This window comes from Populus euphratica, unplaced genomic scaffold (genome assembly GCF_000495115.2).
Source record: "Populus euphratica unplaced genomic scaffold, PopEup_1.0 scaffold5.1, whole genome shotgun sequence".
Classification (NCBI taxonomy): Eukaryota; Viridiplantae; Streptophyta; class Magnoliopsida; order Malpighiales; family Salicaceae; genus Populus; species Populus euphratica.
This window is the reverse complement of record NW_011499848.1, coordinates 5,176,712-5,197,751: the sequence shown is the minus strand read 5'-3', so window position 1 is coordinate 5,197,751 and position 21,040 is coordinate 5,176,712. Positions and strand designations below refer to the sequence as shown.

The window sequence follows — 21,040 nt, the reverse complement described above, 5'->3', positions numbered from 1 at the left end:
AAAAATAAAATAAAATAAATTTATTGATTTATTCACTGATGTCAAAGTCAAGAATAAAACATACTGATTTAAATTTATTTTATTTTTATAGTTACGTGATATTTATCATGCCAGAATTAAAAATATTTATGGTTAAATATTCACTGTCGTCGGGGTCAGAAATATTACACGCAGACCGTTGTAGCGTAAACTAACAAAACATTAGCAATTTATGACAAAATCAGCAATGTAGTCTATTTCAGGCAAGACATTTAATAGATAATAATATTCTCTTTTTTACGTAATCAATCTCATACCACAAAATATTTACTGACGAGTTAGGGTCTCGTAATTATCATACTAGATAGTGATTTTTTAAATAGATATTTTTTTATTAAAGAATAAAATGCTAGAATTTTTTTTTAATTTTTTTTTAAGATCATCACAGTATTAGTATTAGGGGCGACACAATTGATGGATTCTTTAACAAAAATATGATTTCCAAACCAAAAAGAAAGATGAATTAATGTTTCAAACAAATTTAATGAAAAGAATTTTAAGAGATACGTGTAGCACTCTAGATAGATATATAATAAAAACTAGGGGTTATTTTAATTTTTTTTTGTCCGTAGCAATTATTTATCTCTAGCTGATAACGCGTGTTACTAATTAAAAAAAAAAAACAAAGTTAAAACTCTCAAGAAGCTAATAAAAGATATTATTTTTAAAACTGAGTTTTTATTTCATTTTTAAACGAGTTATGTGTTTTAAAAATATTAATTAATATTTTAACCAAATATAATTTTTTATGATATCTTCAAAACTCAATCAATGTCGTATAACCAAACACACTCTGTTACGTGAAAAAAATGAACATCATTTATACTTCAAACAATTCAGGATATGGAGTATGAATTTATATTTACATCACTTTCCGTGTTCTCCCTCTACATGAGGCATTTCTCCCACCCTAAACAATTCTTGGAAAACAGTTCATTAATTTTTTTTCTTTTAAAATATTATCGAGGAACAAGCAACTATTCAATGACAAATGGAGTACAAATCGCTCTCTCTCTCTCTGTTTTTTTTTTTTGTCTGAATACCGAGCTTGAAGAACTCTATCAGGTTTGAATACCGAGCTTGAAGAACTCTATCAGTACTTTGTAAAAATTTGAAAGAGGAAGGATTATGAACTGTAGGAGTACTTTAGTGATACAGTACAGGTATTGCCGTTTGGCATTCCGGTAACTTTACTCTTGGGTTTTTTTAAAAATATTTTTTACTCTTTAAGATAATTTTTTTTATATAAAATAATTAAAAAATTGATATTTATAAATTAAAAACAAGTTATTTCGAAGTCAAAATAATATTTAAAAAGTAATTACACACACATATATAAATTATTTAAATGGTCAAAATGATTCTTCTCTTAATCTAAGAGAGTTTTTAAAAATATAATAGAATCTTTTTTAAAGTGTTTTTTTAGAAATATATACTTTTTTTAAAGTGTTTTTTCAGAAATATATTAAAATAATATTTTTTTATTTTTTATAATTTATTTTTAATATTAGCATAATAAAATAATTAAAAAAATTAAAAAAATAATTTATTTTTTTTAAATTTTAACAAAAAAATAAATAAAATAAAAAAATAATTTATTCTTTTTAAATTTTAACAAAAAAATAAATAAATAAATTCAACTTTAATTTAAAAAACCACCCGAAAATTTAAACTTTAATTTAAAAAACCACCCGAAAATCAAAAGCGATCGTCTTCCAAACCGCATCACGTCAGTTTAACCCACAGGACATCCTTACGCTCAAAGTCGGACAAAACAGCTTTCACATCCAAACAATACGATTCCTTTCCACCCAGGCCCCCTCCGCTCTTCTGCCCTTTTTTCATCGTCTCCAATAATAACAGCAGCACCCTGTAATAAAAAGAAAAACGATGTCGTCTCTGAAAGTTTCCTCCGTCGATCTCCAAACCCAGCAGCAACAACAACCATGCTCCGGTTAGCACCGACACTTGCTATATAAATATAATAACTTCTCGTACAATTTTTTTTAATGTCATTATATTTCTTCAGAGAACCGATTTTTTTTTAGTTTACATGTATCTTTACTACTCGTGTAAGAGGTTTAACTAGGTTGAATGCTGTCAATTAGGGTTCTGTTCTAATCTGGGTTGTACTAGTTGTTGCGGATATGTTCTGGTCGTTTTTATTTTTTCTTAGGATAGCTTAAACACATAAAAAAGTTCGTGACTTTATTTATTTTTATGTGTGTAATTGCGTGTATAAATAATGGGTTTTAATTCTTAGGCTATGGTTTTGATTGTTTTATGGTTTTAAATTGCGTTGACATTGATGAGTTCTGTAATGCTAAGTGAAATGTTGTGAGGAATTATAGGTAGGAAAAATATTGCGGTTTAAAATAGTGTTCATGTTATCATGTTTATGCTTGTATTTATGTTTTCTTGCATGCAACTAAAAGGAGGTGAAATGGGATTCTCTTCTTTTTACTGTACAGGTGCAGGAAATGCCTATGATGGCATTTACAACACAGTTGCGGAAGGTGGATGGTATATACTAGGTGAAGATCAACAACAGGTTGGACCTTATGTGTTTTCCGAGCTACGTGGTGAGTTTAGTTCTGTATTTCATTGAATGCTGTTTTTAAGTTATCTAGGTTTCAAAGTATGGAATAATTGTCTTGAAACCTTGTGCCATTCTGTTAAAAAATAAATAAAGAATAAAAAGGAGCATGCTTGAATTGTTTTGGTGAACGAGCAAGACTGAAAAAAAGGGTGCTTGTAACTTTTTTTTTGGTTTATTATGTATTGACATTTCATTTGTGGGAGCTTATAATTTACTGGAGAATTTTTTTCTCTCTGCTTTCTGGAATTTCAGTTCTACCAGTAACCAATAGCAAGGTTTCAGGACAATTGTTTCACCTGTAACATGTTCACTTGGTCTAATGAGCTATTGAACCATCTCCTTTGCTTATTTGCTTCGCCTGGACAGAGCATTTCTTGAATGGGTATCTCTTAGAAAGTACACTGGTGTGGTCTGAAGGAAGAAGTGACTGGCAGCCATTGTCCTCAATCCCTGAGTTGATGTCAGGAACTTCTCAACAGGGATCTGATTATTCCAGGGCAGGTGATGAATCTCCTTTTCTTCCTGTTTATACTGTCTGAATATCTTTATGCATGTGTAATGCAATTTTGTATTTTCACAAGCATATTTACCATTTCCATCTTCTGAATGAGGGCGCTTAACCTTGGATGTTTTGTGCAGCACTCTTTTACAATGATAACGAGGGGGAGAAGTTGCAGGAGGTCAGAGAGGCCACTTTGGTATCTGTTGGATTGAGAAATGGTTCCCATTCTAACAATGAACAGAAAGCCAATTATTCTACTTTAGGTGAAGATCCTTTCCCCCCATCTTTTCTCCTCTTGCTCCTAGAAAAGACTGTCTTACACTTTGTTCTGTCTGCAGTGTCTTCCAACGATGATGAAGATGAGTTTGAGAAATGGCAAAGGGAGGTAAAAGAGGCAGAAGCTGAGGCAGAAAGGTTAAAAAATGGATCTCTTCCTGGCAACACTGGAGACGATTTTGGGATAGATGATTCTGATAGGATTCTGTCACCACCAGATGGTGAGGATGAATTCACAGATGATGATGGGACTACATACAAGTGGGATAGAAGCCTTAGAGCCTGGGTTCCGCAGGTTGGTTGTCATGTTGTCGCTTTGGGAGGGTTCATTTTCATTCCGATATTAGTTTAAGCACAGTTAAAACTTTATTTTCAAATCCAGTGTTAGCATTATTTTTCTGGCATTCATATATTAACCTTATTATTTTCTTAGAAGTTCATATACATGCATATGTAAACATATATGCATGCACCTCTGTATACTTGCACATATAATCCATTGTGATTAAGACAGAGAAGAGTATTGCTGAGGGATATGAAATGGCTAGGAATAGGTTTGGGTTGTGTCATTTGCAATCTGTTGATTATTTCTTATCATTGGTGGTTATGGAGGGAGTTATCACCTTTTTCTATTTGAAGCTTTTTGAGATGATTTATTTTCTGATTCTTGATATCATTACTAATCAAATGCAGCATCGCTGAATTCTTGGGTTGCGGGCTTGATGAATGACCTAAAAGTGTATCGGATTTCCAGTGCAGGGCAATTGTAGGATTAATTAGGTTTTTGTATCTAAAGAGCAATGGGGTTTAGGCTAAAGTGATATGATTAGTAGGGTCTGTAAGAGCAATTGGACATGGAGGATTCCAAGGGAAGAAAACATACCCTTTGGTGGCCCATTCTATGAAGCCAAGATTGTCTTCTCAATAGATAATATCATAAAAATTATCACTCATTGCCAACCTAAATTTAGCGTCTTAAGAAAATTAATTTTGTATCATGTGATCAGCACTTCCTGTTCTTGGAAAAGGTAGTCTCTAATGATCATCTCTGTGATCATGGCAAGTCAGAGATCTCTTCTGAACTTTCATTGCTATCTTTCTGGATTTCTTGGTTCTATCATGGTGTTTGTTTTTTAAATGTTGAGGATACCTTGTTATGGTTTTCTTGCCTCCCCTATGACATCAAAAAGCCTAAATTTTTTCCTAGTGATGCATTGAAAAGGTTATGCTACTTTTCTTTTCTCCATTTTTTTACCATTGTTTTATTTGGCCTAATATCATCTTCTTACTGATATGATTGAAATGGTGATCACAATCTTCTGGTCGTAATCAACTGATCCTCTAGGATAATCTATCAAGTGTAAGTGAGCAGTATGGGGTAGAACAGATGACTTTCCATGAACAAGAGGAGGTATTTCTGAATGTAAATGCTGCTGATGCCTCTTTGAAGAATGAAGCCAATGGTACTGGTGAAGTAGTAGAATCACAACGTAGTGACAAGAGGAAATTACAGGATGAGCAAGCTGATAAGGACAAGCAAGCTGATAAGAAGGTATCTTATTTCATATCTTCTTTTGTCATAAAACTATTGAAGATGGAAACTTGCCTCTTTTCTAGTAACCTTGTTCATGCAAGTTGGTTTTAAGAATGACTGACACCATACCACTGTAGCCTGCTGTTCCCATTATTATCAAATATTTTCATGGGTTTTGGGACTATAAAAATTGAATAGACAACAAAATTAATTACAACAAGAATGAAGGTACAGCAGCTTACATGACTTATTGGGATATTTGTTGTTTGTCTCTTAATTTGGATAGTATGTTTTTTGCTGTGGTTTCCTCCTTGTTATGTATCTTGCAGGAAGCCAATAAGGCCCCTGATAGTTGGTTTGAATTGAAAGTCAATACGCATGTTTATGTAACTGGGTTGCCTGATGATGTCACTGCTGAAGAAGTAAGTTATTTGGTGTCTAATCTTGTGTTATTGTTTTATCTTGGCTAGAAACTAATTTTAGAAAAACATTGCAGGTGGTAGAGGCATTTTCCAAGTGTGGGGTAATTAAGGAGGTATTGTTTGTATTTTACAGATTTTCTTAATCTACCCATGGTTGAAGTCTTGACTCACCTTTATCCTGTGATAATCTAACTTAGGCCAGGCTTGGCAGCGCAGGAAAAGAATCTTGTTAAATAATCATTAGTCTTTCAATTAAAAAATGCTCGCAAATCTGTTGGTTAATGTAGCAGAGTATGATCAACTATCGTCCTATATGATGTGAATTCAATAATTCTGTAATCATGTGCTACATGCATGCACTAGAGATAGAAAAAAGGTTCAAAAGATGAGAGCATTGAACACAAGGCTAATTTGTTTTGTATATTCCTGAAGGGCTTTTAAAATGTTAGGTGAAGTCCTCTCCACAAAGATAAGACTGGATATGGTTATTTATTTTTACAATCAAATGATACATTAAATGCTTTGTTGTTGTTGTATAATGATAAAATTGAAGAGAATTTGTGCATATGGTACTTGTAAAGTGCACGCACATATTAAGAGGATGGAAAATACTGTTTTTGTTGCACAACTACCCATCTCTGCAGGTTTAGAAGAGCTGATGCTTTGTTATTCCATTTATTATTCTGGACATAGTTGAGATGTCACATCTTGCTGTCTTAAAATCACACTTGCTAGCTGGCATTTATGTTCCAGTATGATTCCTTCAGAATCATAAAATTAATCTTTTAGGCTATAATACTGTTTAATGTTTAATCATCCTCACACAAGATTTATTTTTTAACTTTCATTCTCTATGCATTAGCAGAAGGTGAAAAGGATTTTTTTTTTATGGTTCCCTTTTGTGTGTGCATTTGCTTCTCAGACTTGTGATGTTTAATCCTGGATAAATTTTCATTTGGAATTGCACATCTAAGAAACCAAGTTATGAAATTTGTAGGATCCTGAAAAAAAAAAGCCTCGCGTGAAGATCTACGTTGACAAAGAGACTGGAAGAATAAAGGGAGATGCTCTAGTTACATATTTGAAGGTAATTGCTTTGCTGTGTTACTGTACTTGCAACACGAAACTGACAAGATTCGTATCTCAGAGTATATGGAAGTTTTGTATGGTAGGAACCCTCAGTTGATTTGGCTATGCAAATTTTGGATGGGACACCTTTGCGACCTGGGGGCACAATTCCTATGTCGGTCACCCGAGCCAAGTTTGAGCAGAAAGGTAACAAATGCAAAACATTATGTTTCAAATTTCCAGATTGCAATACCAAGGAGGATTTTTGTCACCGTTGTTTGCATATTGATTAGTACATGAATAATATCTCTATGTTCTGAAGGATTTTCAATTATTTTATTTGCATCTATTTATTAAAAGCTGTGCACTATTAGTGAGCCTTATTCATGATACATGCAGGGGACAGATTTATAACCAAACAAGTAGACAACAAGAAGAAAAGGAAGCTGAAAAAGGTTGAGGACAAGATACTTGGTTGGGGTAGGTTCTTGTTCAATCTGAGGCATTGAATGTTATTCAGTAAATGTGGCAGGAAAGGTTTCGTAGTGAAAGTTACTTTTCTCTATCCCTCTCTTGTCTGAAATTAAATAAATATACTTGTATGACATTGCATAATATCCATGATTTAAACCACTCCTTCATTAAGAAGCTTTGATTGTGAAAGGGTCAATTCCAGCTATTTTTCTTCGGCTTGTTCAAATCAAGGAGGAATTTCTGTGTTTTATTCCTTCAATACATGAAAAATACAATTTTCCTTCAATACAATTTCTGTGTTGTTGTTTTATTCCTTAAATGCAATTGAAATAAAAGGCTAGGGTAAATCTTGAACCATGTTTAAGTGGATATGATGTGGATGAAGGCTTGAAAATTATATGCCGTGCTTTTATTTTCATTTTGAAGTAGCTCTTTTAATTTTGTTCCATGAGTGTTTCTGATTTTTCATTGAGGATTTTATCTTGAGTTTCTTTGGAGTTGCTTTTACATGTGATGCCTTGGTGCCTTGCATGCATCTGACATCATGCGCTTGTATCCTACAGGTGGCCGTGATGATGCCAAGGTGTCGATTCCAGCCACTGTAGTTCTTCGCCAAATGTTCACTCTTTCTGAAATGAGGGTGAGTGTGGAACAATCTATGGTTTGGATGGGACTTCTTGCAAAAGTACTGTTTGCTTAGATATCTTTTATTGGAACCTGTCCAACATTTGTTTGGACGCGGATAATTTCTATTGTTTGTTGATCAAATAAGGCAAAAGAAACAGTAATTTATTCTTCTGTTATTTACTTCATGTTGAACTTTTACTCTCTTATCCTTTTGTTGCTTAATATTTTCCTTGTGCACACAGTTTTTAAGAGACAAAATTTGACCTATGGTGATAAAGTTGCAAGTCTTGTGTCTATTTTAGCAGTTCATTTTGTTAAGGGTGTTTTTATCTGTGCCCTTGATGTAATTTTGCCACCCGTGGTTATGATCATGCAACAGTGCAAGTGTTGACAGTTTAAAGACAGCATACTAGCATGGGGTGAAGCATTCAAATGAACTCACCAAAAGTGACCCATCTCAAAATTTTCATGCACGCTGAGGAAAAACATTGTCTCTTGTTCTCAGCATCTGCTTTGCAGCTTCTTATTACAAATGTTATCATCACTAAATCTATTTAAACATGTTACTTTCTTCTCAACAAAAAAGCCATCTCATTTCTTCATTTTTCATGGACCCTTGGGTAGGATTGCTGCATTATGTTTTTGTATAAGCAGTCCAGTGATTTTTGTACCATTATCATATTTGAATTTCTTATTATAGGCTGATGAAAGCTTACGTTCAGAACTTGAGGTAGATGTTAGAGAGGAATGTGCGAAGCTTGGTCCAGTTGATTCTGTCAAGGTAACTGAAATGTTTTAGCCAAGCATTGCATTTTTAAATACCCTGTTACAAATCATGCTAAAGAAACTAGTTATGCAGTAGAAACTTTGCACTGGTTTGCGTTTAGTGCTGGCTGGTAAATTCTGCATGTAATGGTACAGATTTTGTTCATTTCATCTAATTGCACTCTTTCTTGGTACTTGGTAGAGTCCTACATTCTCCAGAACTGATTTCACCGCCCTTTTATGAACTCCTGGGTATCCAAATTTATCTCTCATTACTCGGGACCAGTTTGTGCAATTTCAAACATGAATTGAAAATTATTTTCTTCCATCACCACTTTATTTTCAATTAGGTCAGGCTCCCCCTAAAGAAATAATAATAATAATAATGTAAGGTCTTCTCTTCATACAGCCTGAATTCTTTACAAAAGAATTATTTCCCTTTCATGGCAACAGGAAGCTCAGAAGTCGTTATATTACTTATGTTTGATTTTGCTTGGCTGCATACTGCCTCCATGCAATTTTTAAGAACTAATTTTGAAAATTTTCATGTTTCTTCTCCTTGTATTCCTTTACCAATGCATTCTTACCACTTTTGAGTTCCATTGTCAAGTTGCTGTTGACTATATTTTAATCCCCCCCCCCCCCTCCACATATTCTGCTATGGCTCTGCTTGCAGGTCTGTGAGAATAATCCACATGGTGTTGTTTTAGTGAAATTTAAAGACAGAAAGGATGCTCAAAGTTGCATAGAATTGATGAATGGGCGATGGTATGTTCTGATTTGTTAATTAGTAGCTACTCAAATGATGACTCAGTTGGACATAAGTGAAGAAATTACTGTCATAGAAATTGACCAGCACGGTATCAAGTTTGGCATCATGATTCCTCATTTTTACTTTTGGATAAGCAGTAATAGTCAGACATTGAGAGCCTTAAAATATCCGCAGTAAAGGAGTAGATAATTAAATTTATGTATACATGGGAAGAGAATAATTAAATTTATGTATACATGAGAAGAGATCTACTGAGACAAGGTTTTCATCAAACTGTCAGATATGATATGTATGGATCATGAATGATAAATTCCAAGTGCTTATCTATATAAGTTTTTTGAAATTGAAAATTCATGCAATACAAAATATGAACAATTTGTCACAATATGAAGTGAATAATTTCAATATCAAACTTTCTTGAAATTTGATTTGCTTGAACTAAATAGAATAGAGGACTAAATCTGACGGTGGGTTTGAGGGAAATGGAAGTATACTTGAACATGCATATGGGGATGTCTCAGCTCTATACATGCATACAATTTGGTGGTAAAATTACGGTTGCCTACTAGAGCTCACACTTGTCTTAATTTTGTATGATGCATTATTGACAGCACAACCAGTGTGCTGCACAATGTTGGATGCTAGAACTTGTTCAGTGTTTTTGTTGTTTGCTTGGAAATATTGTTGGATAGTGCAAATTGCCACCATCTCCAATATGATAACAGTGCAGGTGATTATCATGTTGTGAATCAGAAAGAAGCATGCATTCTATGAGACATTCTGTCAGAATAGTGTTGTAGATCAACCCAAGAATGTGTTATCAAATGAAATCATTATGGATTTTAATGCTTTGGCATTTCTCAATCTTTCTTAGTCATCTAAATTTTCTTATTATTATCACTACTACTATTGTGTTACGTTTCGTCTTGTTGCTATTTAGGTTCGGTGGAAGACAGATAGATGCTAGCGAGGATGACGGATTAATTAATCATGCTTTGGTCCGGGATCATGATGAGGATGCAGCTCGATTGGAGCAGTTTGGCGCGGAACTTGAAGCTGACTGAATTAACTTTGAAGCTGCAGTTACACTGCTATGTGTTCCTGATGTTAATTTTTACCAAAATAGAAGTTGATATCCATGATAAAGAGACAAAAAAGGAGGGGGGCAGAAAAGCTTCTGATGTGATTTCTGATTGTAAATGATAGTGATGTTTTTTAAAATGGATGCCGTGTTTAAAGCTCAGCTTTTTCAATGGCTTGTCTCTCATAAAATTATAGTTCTTATCATCCCTGAATGGTTGTACTCTTTGGATGTTGATGGGAGCTTTGACACATCAGCTTGTCATGAGGAACTGGTGCAAGCACAAAGTGATGCCTCTTGCACCAGTCGATGATTGGTGGAAGTGCCGTAGAGCTCCCATGTGGTATGATGGTATGCGCATTCCTGCTGTTCATGTTCGTAACGTTCACCGTTTATTAGAGGTAAAAAAATCAGCTTTGTTTGAATCTCATCTTCTTTCAAACACAGCTTCACAAATGATGAAAATCAAATCAAACAGACACTGGAATGGAAACAATCTTTCAGACATCCTATGCAGCAGCACAGGTGAAATTCTACTATCAAAATAGTTTTAAGAGGTAATTATGCTGAGATGTAGGAACACAACCACTTGTCAAAAGAGCAATTGATTTTTAGTCGTCCCAGACGCGCAACGCTCCAGTGGATCCTAAAAAAGGTTGCTGACCCAATACCATCAATAACGTTAGAATGGGACGCTTAGGAATCCATGTAGCCCCCATTACACTCGTTCTTTTTTCATGGGGAGTTCGGGATTTTAGCCTATCCTTGCTGGTTCGGCAATATTGATCATATCATCTTCTTTTTTCATCAAGTACAGGAGTGCACGGCAGCTCTCGCACTCAAGTTCATACCTTCTATTGCCACAGTTTTGAGGATCGGATTTCAACCAGAAAGGGTAGCTTTATGGATGCTACCGCAAGAAGAAGGAACGCGGTAATTGTTGCTTTCTCTAGCTCTGCAAGTATGGTTGGCCAGTACTAGAAAAAGAAGGCCTGCTCATGCAGCAAAAAGGCTCCTTGTTCCGCTTGACATTGCTAGAGAAAACTAAACCCAAAAAGATATGGTTTCAGTACTGTTACACTCACCAAAAGAACAAGAAAAAGAAGTTGTTAGAGCAAATTGTGTGTTCTTGAGAACTACACAGTTGTCTGCCATTTACCATCTCGGGTACATCCTCATTGAATACAAAAGCATTAGGAAATTACATGGAAAGTTCCCACCAGGCAACCGGAAGGTGGCTTTATGACTTTCAGTTACCCTGTAAGGTAGCTTTGTGACTTTCAGTTAAAGAGTCAAGGCCTGTAAGGTAGCTTTATGACTTTCAGTTACATAGTAAAGGCCTGTAAGGTAGCTTTGTGACTTTCAGTTAAAGAGTCAAGGCCTGTAAGGTAGCTTTATGACTTTCAGTTACAGAGTAAAGGCCTGTAAGGTAGCTTTATGACTTTCAGTTACAGAGTCAAGCTCTTGTCCCCTTTCTCGTTGGATTTAAACGGGGAGAGTTTGTTCTCTCTTGTTTCCAAGCTTTGTAACAGGGATTGGCTCCTGCTCCCTTTTTTCTCTCCCATCAATCAATCCTCTCCCTTTCTCAACCCGTTTCACTTTTGGTGCGTGTGAGATTTGATTCTGAATATCTTACAAGTAGCTATAGGGAAATGGAGTTCAAGCCCAGGGGCGGAGCCGGGCACATTTTACAGGGGAGGCCAAAATTAATATAATAATATATATTATAATAATCTCACTTTTGGTGCGTGTGAGATTTGATTCTGAATATCTTACAAGTAGCTATAGAGAAATGGAGTTCAAGCCCATGCAGCTGCATAAGCACTAAATTTTATATCCTTGCATCATCATGCCTTGAGCCTGGAACCACTTGTCAGTGGACAGAAGAAAAAAAACTGCATGTAGCTAAGGAGTCTTCAAATGAAGTTTCAAGGTCGAAAGAGACAGGAAAGCAAGCCGGCCATTTTTACAATCAGTGATAAAAAAGCATAAAAAACTTCTCTTTTGCTTGGAAAGAAAGAAGAAGGGGGTGCCATTGTGGATGTGTCTCTACATAAGTTACTATTTATTTTTGTATTTTAAAAATGTTTTTTAAAAAAATTAAATTTTTTATTTTTTTACTGTAAATTATTTTTTTTGTTTTTTAGATAATTTTAATATATAAATATCACTGTAAATTATTATTTTTTTTAGATAATTTTAATATATAAATATTAAAAATAATTTAAAAAATATTATTTTAATATATTTTTAAATAAAAAAAATTTAAAAAATAACTATAAATACACTCCCAAACTATAAAACCATGAATAGATTAGGGGCTAGAATAGAGCAGGTTGCCCGACGTTCCAAATAGACCCAACAAAAATGAAGGCTCAGCGCCATCATGTATAAAAAACTAACAATACTTGGCTGTAAATGTGGGTTGTGGCCATCTTAAGCAATTATTTTTTTAATTAATATCTTTATTTTAATAACTTATATATATTTTAATTAATTTTATGATTTTAAAATTAATAATTATATAAAAATAAATTTGAAAAATATTTAAAATTATAATTATTATAAAATAAAATCAAAATCTCATCAGTTTAGTTGTTATTTAAAATTTAATGATATAACAAGAGAAAGAGAGGAAAAAAAAAAAAATACTAGTGTCTAGTTAACATTTAACCACGCTAGAGTACAAGTTGATTGGGTGGGGCATCTGCATCACACGCACTAATGTGATCTTTTATTTGTTCCATCAACAAAAAAAAACAATATGGCGAGCACAGGAGGCATGCACTGATTGGATCTTTCCTTGAGCCTTCCACGTGATGATGTCATTATTTCACGTGGATGACATCATCATCTTTAACGTTGTTAAAGACTATGATGGATGATATTATTATTTTATATCGGTCAGCAAAACAAAATGTTAGTCACATGTATATATACATAGCATCAAGATCTGGTCCCTCCCGGGAAAATATACTTTCAAAGACAAACCCTATTACGTGGATGTGGGTTTCATCGATGGAGACAATTAAAAACCTATCATATAATTCGGATGAAAAACACGCATTATAGTGTGATTAATATATACATTCCCGCGTAATATTATGGATTAATTTTTTATATAAATAAAATAAAAAAATTAAATTTGTTTTAAAATTATATCTAAGAATTTAAAATTTAAATATAACATCTAATCTAAAAATAATATTTATAATATTAATAATAATATCAAACTTATATGATTTAAGTTTAAGTAAATTTGACTATAACACTAAACCTAATAATCTTAGATATAGGTTTAACTGCAAAGTCATATTATAAAAATATAAAAATTAAATAGATTAATAAAAAAAAACCAACAGAAAAGTAAAAAATTAATAATAAAAAAAAATTGAATTAACTGGGTTAATCTATCAAATCTGGAATTCATGTCATTAAAGTTTGATAACTAAATAGATAAAAAAATTTGACAGATTAACTGGGTTAAACCGTCAAATTAGATTAACCTGTCATGTCCGGGATACCTGCCATGAAAGTCCGATAATTAAATAAAAAAATTAATATTGACAAACTAAACTAAATAAAATAAATAAATAAATAAATAAATAAATAAATAATTCTGAATTAACCTGTCAAACTTGAAATATATATTAAGAAAATCTAGTAATTAAATAAAAAAATTAATATTAATAAATTAAATTAAAAAAACAAAAAAATAGCTCAAAGTATTTTAAAATAATTTAAATTTATTTATTTATTTAAAATTAATATATTTTTAAAATTATTTTAATATAATAATCCCAAAAATAATTTTAAAAAGTAATCCCAAAGAGCTCTATCAGCTCTATATAATTGCCACACTTGATTCCCAGTTGTTCTTCACGGCAACAAGAAAAAGAAATAGAAATGGCAAAGAAAGAGGAGTTCTTGAAGGAACATGAATATTTGAACGAGAAAGAAGTGTCCCGCTCTGACTTCCCTCCTGATTTTATCTTTGGAGTTGCTACTTCTGCTTATCAGGTAGGCGCCCCATTGTGTGCGTGTCTTTATTTCTGTTAATTGGTGGCAAATTCTGATCTGGGTTGTTTGACAGTTTTGATTGTGTAGATGATATCAATGCTGTTAAAGATGGTGACTGATTGATCCACTGTTCATTTTGGTTGTTTGATTTTATTTTTTGGATGTTTTTTCAGTGCTCTTATGCATCAAAAATATAAAAATAAAAGATATTTTTTTAGCTCTCTCTAAAACTACTACATTTTTTTCTCCTGAAATCATGCCTACCTTGTGCTAGTTTTTGACGATCAAGCGAGGATTTTTTTAGGGCTTTTTCTTATTTGTTGCGGCATCTATCCTTTTTGCAAGGAGGCTTCATACTCATTCTATTAGGGTACAGGGATGATCGATGAGTTCAATTGATTAAAAAGTTGCTTTGTTTGCATTAAGAAACCAGAGGTTTTCTCTGCCTTCTCCTCTCTCTCTCGCTCGTAAAGGGATCATCCAGCTCTTTCTGTTGATATATTGTTCTCTCTGATCCCTAGCGGATCTCAATTGTTGATGTCCCAGACATAGTTATAGTTTCATGCTGTGTGTATTGGTTACGAAGAACTTGCACTCTTTGAATTGAGCTCCTTGTTACTTGCTTATAGATTGAAGGAGCCAGCAACGAAGGTGGCAGGGGTCCTTGTATATGGGACGCTTTTGCGCAGTCTAAAGGTAAAAAAATTTTGAACTAAATAAATAGATACATGACTTTATCGTGTATTGATTACAAGCTTATAGTGAACTGCTCCCATGTTGTTATTTTTTTACATGGTCTTTGACCTTGATTATAAAATTCTCACTATTGTTTTACCAGGAAACATACTTGATGGAAGCAATGGTGATGTAGCAGTGGATCATTATCATCGATACAAGGTCAGCATCAACAAAACTTAGCAACGAGTGGGCTGCATTTTCTTTTATTCCTTGTTGTCTCTCTGACATTCATTGATGTGGCATGGAGCATGCTGGATGGTGTTTCTTTATTGCCTCTCTGGTAGCTTGTTAGCTTTGGCAGTGACTACTCCGTGGCATGCTTCATGACCACTCAGAAAATTTTAGCTAAGCATGGATGATGTTATTGATGATTTGTATCATTAGTATTCATGTTATACATATACACACAAACTGTTAGAGATACTTCTTCATGTCTCCTTGTGCCATGCCTTTTTTACTTTTTCAGTTTTTAGTTTCTAAAACTCATTAATGATATACAGGAAGATATTGAGATCATAGCCAAACTGGGGTTTGATGCTTATCGATTTTCCATATCATGGTCTCGAATCTTCCCCGGTATGTGCTTCCTTGATGAATTCAGTTTTAACCATTTAGTTCTCTGCATTGTTAGCAGTTGGAGGAAATAACTACTGTTATAATTTTTTGAAGTCCTTTAATACTTTGTTGATAGATAAGCCTGTTTTAATTCACTTCCAAAAATAAACCTGGTTGAAAGAACAAACTTGGTCTTCACCTGACTAGTGCTAAATGAATCTGTGACCTGAAACCTAACCATGATATTTGAAACATACTGCCCTTCCTGCTTCAGTAGGTGAACTATGTGCATATATGTGTGAGTGTACTAATTCACAATTATGCCACACATAAGCTATGCAGTTACTTTAGTTACTTGAATTTAACTGGAAGCTTACTCAACAGATGATGAGTGCAATATTAGATTTTAATTTTCTTTTTGGTCTTCTAGGATATCCATTTTTAAAGTATTTTCTTTTACTTTTTTCCATTTTAAATCTTGTTGTCCCGCTGATGCAGTTTACCCCCCTCCTTCGATGGCCTGACTTCCCCCTGTCTTCCTTTATGTAGTTATATTTACAACTGCTATAATGCTTTTCATTTATTCTTTTATTTTACATGCTGGCAGATGGTTTGGGAACCAAAGTCAACGATGAAGGGATTGCTTTCTACAATAATGTCATTAATGCTCTTCTTGAAAAAGGTATGTGAAGTTGATTTTTTCTTGATTTCTGTCTTGTTGAATCATTAATTCATATTTAACTACTTTGTGTAGGTATTCAGCCATATGTAACTTTGTACCACTGGGACCTTCCCCTGCATCTTCAGGAGTCAATGGAAGGGTGGTTAAATAAAGAAGTTGTGTAAGTATTGCTATCCTCTAAAAATCAATTATTAATGGAAATATGTTCATGAATATGCTTCTCACCCATGACAATTGAACAATTAATGTGTCTGCCAAATATGGTAAACAATGAATGCATCCACTTACTAACATAAATTTTGCGATGACCTCAGCTTCACCCTTTTTTCTCTATTTGAGACTAGCTTATTAATGTGAAAAGGGAAAAGTAGTGATTTCCTTCTGTACTTCTCCTACTGTGCTGTTATATGTCGTGACTTGTAATTAATGTTGCTGCAACTCCTTGCACATGTGTGTTAAAAATAGAATTTTTAAGAAAGATGATTAAGCAGTAGAAACTTGGTTGATCCCCTTTCTAATTCGCCCCTTGTTTGCAAAGAAGGCTATTAGTCAACTACTTGGTTAATAATAAAATCATTTTTCAGAAGTTGATTAATTTCAAGCAGTGTTTGTGCTTTTTGGGTCTCCACACTTTCCTTTTGCTCTGAATAAAATTATCCCATATGCTAAAGCTGAAAGGAGGCTACTGTGGTCTAGAAGGCTTCATGTGATTTAAACATGTAAAAGATTCAGATCCAAGGATTTTCTTTTCTTGTTGGGCAGATGGGGAGAGAAAGAGATAAGGATCAGAGAAGAAGCTGAATCAATATAACATGAAATAAGAAAAATTACCGGATAACAAAAGATACATGGGAAGAAGCAAAATGTAGAAGGAAGAATTTCAATCCTTCCATTCTGTCAGACAAAATTCTCTAGATCACCAAACATGAAAAAAAAGATCTTTTGAATATCCTAAAGCAACCAAACTACCAAAAAGATAAGATTATTCCAATACGCTTGTGATCCAAATGTGAGATGTCCCACTCTGAGGAATTGAGATTTGGGTGAGTTACAGAGGTCATTTTAATTCATTAGAATTTGAGCGTGGAACCTGTTCACTTTTCTGCATGGTATATATGTGTGAGATTTGTGTCCTTAAGTGATTGTAGGTGCTTATTTACCAGGACCAGGAAATCTGGTGTATGGTAGCTGCCTATTTAATTGTGAGTTATATAGTACAATTGCTGAAAAAAGATGTGGTTATGTGTACCTTGTGCACTTCAGTATAACAAACATAATAAATTAAAAAACATTTGCATCATTCATGTGACTTCAGTAGCAACGTTTACTTAGCTTTGTCACTAATGATCCATGTGATCTTTTTCTTTGCAAACATCCAGAAAATATTTTGCAATCTATGCAGATACTTGTTTTGCAAGTTTTGGTGATAGAGTTAAGCACTGGATCACACTTAATGAGCCTCTCCAAACAGCAATAAATGGTCATGACTCTGGGATTTTTGCACCTGGAAGACATGACCAACCATCAACAGAACCTTATTTGGCTTCACACCACCAGATCTTGGCCCATGCAGCTGCTGTTTCCATATACCGAAACAAGTACAGGGTATGATGCAAATTGTTTCTTGTTTGAACTAATCATTTTATCTTCTCGATAAATCACTTTCATTTACACTATTCAGTTTTGTATTTTTATCTGCATTGATTATTGCATTGATTATTGCATTCTTTTGCATTATCCAAAATGTTCTTGAACTGATTGTGGTATTCTAAACAGAGTGTTAGTTAATGTAAATGAAGCTAGTGTTTCCGTGTGTACCATCTGAGTATCAAATCTGTTGTTATTCGGCTTCACTAAAAGTTTCACAACATCATTTGCTGAAGTAATAAAATGAGCTTTTTTCTTATTTGTATCCTCTTTTTTTTTTTCCCTCCACGAAGCTTTGAGGTATTATTAGATATCCAAACACAAATGTTTTTATCTTCCAAGAAAATAGCAATAGGTGAAACTACTTAATACATGGTCAATAAAGATGCTGGACATTGGCCATTTATTAATGTTGTAGGGCAAGGTTCTTGTTTGTCACTGGCATTTGCACTGCCTCATCAGTTGAGAAATGAAATTGTTAAGAGGGAAGAATCAGTTAAAATTTATGTCAATTGCTTTTTTGTTTTTTAAATCATTCAAAGCTTGACAGATTGCTGCTGCTGCTGATATCTTATTCAGGACAAGCAAGGGGGAGAAATAGGATTGGTCGTTGACTGTGAATGGGCAGAAACTGGTTCAAACAAAACAGAAGATAAAGTTGCAGCATCTCGACGCCTCGAATTTCAGCTTGGATGGTAGTTCTTGTTGCTACTTTTTAGGTTAAAAATCAGCTATGTTAATGGTTGCTGAACTATTTACTCTTTCAGACTCACACTAATGCATGATTATTGAGTTATGCAAGCACGTTATTACATTGTTTTAGGGGGGTGAGTGAGGAATGATAAGAAGCTGTAAAATATTATTATCCAACCTCTTCATTATCCCAAATTTTAAACCCCAAGCAGTTGTTTTCTGTTAGAGTATCTAACTCACCAGGCTTTAGACCATGGCAATATAGTAGCCACTTAATGATTATCCTGAATGGTTCATTCATGCCCAAACGCTTGCAAAATGTTGTAACTTTTGGAATCTTTAGCCACTTAAGTGCTATTTACCTTTTACTGTTTCCAACAGGTACTTGAATCCATTATATTACGGAGACTATCCAGAAGTTATGCGTGAAATACTGGGAGAACGGCTCCCAAAATTCACGGAGGAAGATAAGGAGTTGCTTAGAAACCCAATGGACTTTGTAGGTCTAAATCATTACACTTCAAGGTTCATAACTCATGCAACAGAGAGCCCTGAAGAATCCTATTACTATAAAGCACAATCGATGGAGAGAAGAGGTAAGTCACTATTACCTGCAAGCTTATTTCCAACTTTTTCATGCTTAATTTTCTCATTTCTAACTGCTGTTGGCTATCATCAGCTGAATTTGAAGGGGGCGAGCCAATTGGTGAGAAGGTATGACTCTCTTGCTTGCATGTATGCACACGTGCGCGCACACAGACATTTGCACACATGTCAAATATCCTTTCTTCCAGTCTGATGATGATTTTTTTTTCCCCTAATGACAGGCAGCATCAGAGTGGCTTTATGTTTGTCCTTGGGGACTCCGGAAGGTTCTCAATTACCTAGCTCAGAAATACAACAATCCCACAGTATATGTTACAGAGAATGGTATTTTCTATGTGGTGTTAATGATATCTTTAGTTATTTTCGCACTTCAAATATTATACCACCTTCTTATTTGTGTTTGGCGAGACACAACCTTAGAATCTTATAAGTTGGGATATAGGATTATGGTTTACCAGCCAGAGAACTTTCTTTGTGCATTCTAATCTGCTATTTCCCAAATGGAGTCTTGAACAAAATAAACCAGCATCAATATTCTCTTGAACCTCACTGTACTTGTTTTGACAGGTATGGATGATGATGACATTGATGCCCCACTTCATGAAGTTCTGGATGACAATCTGAGAGTTCGCTATTATAAAGGATACCTTGCTTCAGTTGCTCAGGCAATCAAGTGAGTTGCTAACTATTTTTATGTCATAGACCTGAGTGTATTGATTGATGTGTTCTCATATTTTTGCGGTGTATTGGAGATCGATGCCTAATCAAGTACATGTAGGAGTTTTTGCAATTGTCATTGACGTTATAAATCAAATCAAAATGAGTTGCATATTGAATAATTTGTTAATAATGTCTGTAACGGTAAAGAAAGAATAATCAGTCTTGTTTATAAACTGCACCAACAGGGATGGAGTACAAGTGAAGGGATATTTTGCATGGTCATTACTGGACAACTTTGAGTGGGCTCAAGGTTATACCAAGCGTTTCGGTTTGGTGTATGTGGATTACAAGAATGGGCTCTCTCGGCACCCAAAATCTTCTGCTTATTGGTTCTTGCGGTTCTTAAAAGGTGTTGAAGGGAAAAGCGGCAAAGAAGAGTGATGGACGGCATGTATTTATGCTGCTAGTAGAAAGAATAAACTCCTGTTTTTAAGCAAGCATCAATGAGCTGCAAAACAGGATTATTGAACTAGCCAGCCTGATATAATCCTGTCTAGTCAGAGTATTGTTTGATTTCAACGAAGGGACTTCTTATGTGCTTCTTTTATGTCTGAAACTGCATCTCTTAGTTAATCAGACGTCTTATGGTTAACTGGTTCACGGCTAGCTCTTCCTTGCTATTTCTTGCCAGCCAAAAAAAAAAAAAAAACCAGCAGACGTTATGCATGGCTATGCTGCTGCAAAATACCATTATTCGTGCATGTTAACAAAATTTAAAAGACTAATCTGCCTATTTATTCTCAAAGAAGGTTTACTTATACATTGCCATCACATTTCTCTGCGGAAGGTAAGAAGACATCTCTGTTTTCCCAAAAACCCTAGGTATGATTACATAGGATATGGATTTGGACCCTCAGAAAATATATATTAGAATGAAATCGCGGCTCTCCTTTCTTTTTTTCCTACACTGATAATTTGATTTTATCAAGAATCGGTCGCCTATATGTTGCGTGAAACAAATCAATGGGACAACAAAGGTTACGAAGAGATGGTGTTTCTAGGATTAGAAAACTTGAGAAGACTGCCGGTTCTCAAAACCTAACTGTATTAACTAACATTTATCTTTGCTTTTTGACTTTGAAAGGGCATTGAGTCAATAAGTGAAAAAAACCGAGTGGTGGCATATACTTGTAAATATGAGTGCACTAATGTTATGTTATTGATTTTTTTTTCACAAAAGGGAAAAGGTGAAAATGTGCATTATAATATACAATGATTTA

At 34.2% G+C, this 21,040-nt stretch overlaps 2 protein-coding genes across 5 annotated transcripts; both read left to right on the top strand.

The window, feature by feature from the left end:
* The first annotated feature begins 1,748 nt into the window (after window positions 1-1,748).
* LOC105118514 (splicing factor U2AF-associated protein 2-like) lies at window positions 1,749-10,350 on the top strand. 4 transcript variants are annotated; one of them, XM_011016492.1, is made up of 16 exons: window positions 1,749-1,993; window positions 2,511-2,621; window positions 3,005-3,139; window positions 3,278-3,403; window positions 3,479-3,711; window positions 4,762-4,968; window positions 5,280-5,372; window positions 5,447-5,485; window positions 6,370-6,459; window positions 6,545-6,647; window positions 6,840-6,920; window positions 7,478-7,554; window positions 8,242-8,322; window positions 8,983-9,074; window positions 10,019-10,151; window positions 10,204-10,350. In XM_011016492.1, the coding sequence occupies exons 1-15, from the start codon at window positions 1,930-1,932 to the stop codon at window positions 10,140-10,142; spliced, it is 1,656 nt and encodes a 551-aa protein (XP_011014794.1). In that variant the 5' UTR covers window positions 1,749-1,929; the 3' UTR covers window positions 10,143-10,151; window positions 10,204-10,350. The 4 variants fall into 4 exon arrangements, with proteins under 4 accessions (XP_011014794.1, XP_011014803.1, XP_011014784.1 ...); XM_011016501.1 differs by having other exon boundaries at window positions 2,517-2,621; window positions 10,019-10,350; XM_011016482.1 differs by having other exon boundaries at window positions 10,019-10,350.
* A 3,657-nt stretch (window positions 10,351-14,007) lies between these two features.
* Window positions 14,008-20,486, top strand: BGLU42 (beta glucosidase 42). Its single transcript, XM_011016473.1, has 13 exons — window positions 14,008-14,179; window positions 14,809-14,875; window positions 15,018-15,076; window positions 15,418-15,493; window positions 16,080-16,154; window positions 16,227-16,314; window positions 17,534-17,759; window positions 18,381-18,496; window positions 18,876-19,090; window positions 19,174-19,208; window positions 19,322-19,424; window positions 19,668-19,773; window positions 20,006-20,486. Exons 1-13 carry the CDS (start codon window positions 14,066-14,068, stop codon window positions 20,199-20,201), a joined length of 1,476 nt encoding a protein of 491 aa, XP_011014775.1. The 5' UTR covers window positions 14,008-14,065; the 3' UTR covers window positions 20,202-20,486.
* Window positions 20,487-21,040: the final 554 nt, after the last annotated feature.

What these genes read in the sequence shown, in the direction of transcription:
- BGLU42 (XM_011016473.1), top strand. Translation starts at nt 14,066, where the DNA reads ATGGCAAAGAAAGAGGAGTTCTTGAAGGAACATGAATATTTGAACGAG. An exon ending in TTGCTACTTCTGCTTATCAG is followed by an intron (nt 14,180 to 14,808) that starts GTAGGCGCCCCA and finishes ACTTGCTTATAG; the next exon opens with ATTGAAGGAGCCAGCAACGA. An exon ending in ATGGTCTCGAATCTTCCCCG is followed by an intron (nt 15,494 to 16,079) that starts GTATGTGCTTCC and finishes ACATGCTGGCAG; the next exon opens with ATGGTTTGGGAACCAAAGTC.
- LOC105118514 (XM_011016492.1), top strand. Translation starts at nt 1,930, where the DNA reads ATGTCGTCTCTGAAAGTTTCCTCCGTCGATCTCCAAACCCAGCAGCAA. An exon ending in ATGATGTCACTGCTGAAGAA is followed by an intron (nt 5,373 to 5,446) that starts GTAAGTTATTTG and finishes AAAACATTGCAG; the next exon opens with GTGGTAGAGGCATTTTCCAA. An exon ending in TCACTCTTTCTGAAATGAGG is followed by an intron (nt 7,555 to 8,241) that starts GTGAGTGTGGAA and finishes TTCTTATTATAG; the next exon opens with GCTGATGAAAGCTTACGTTC.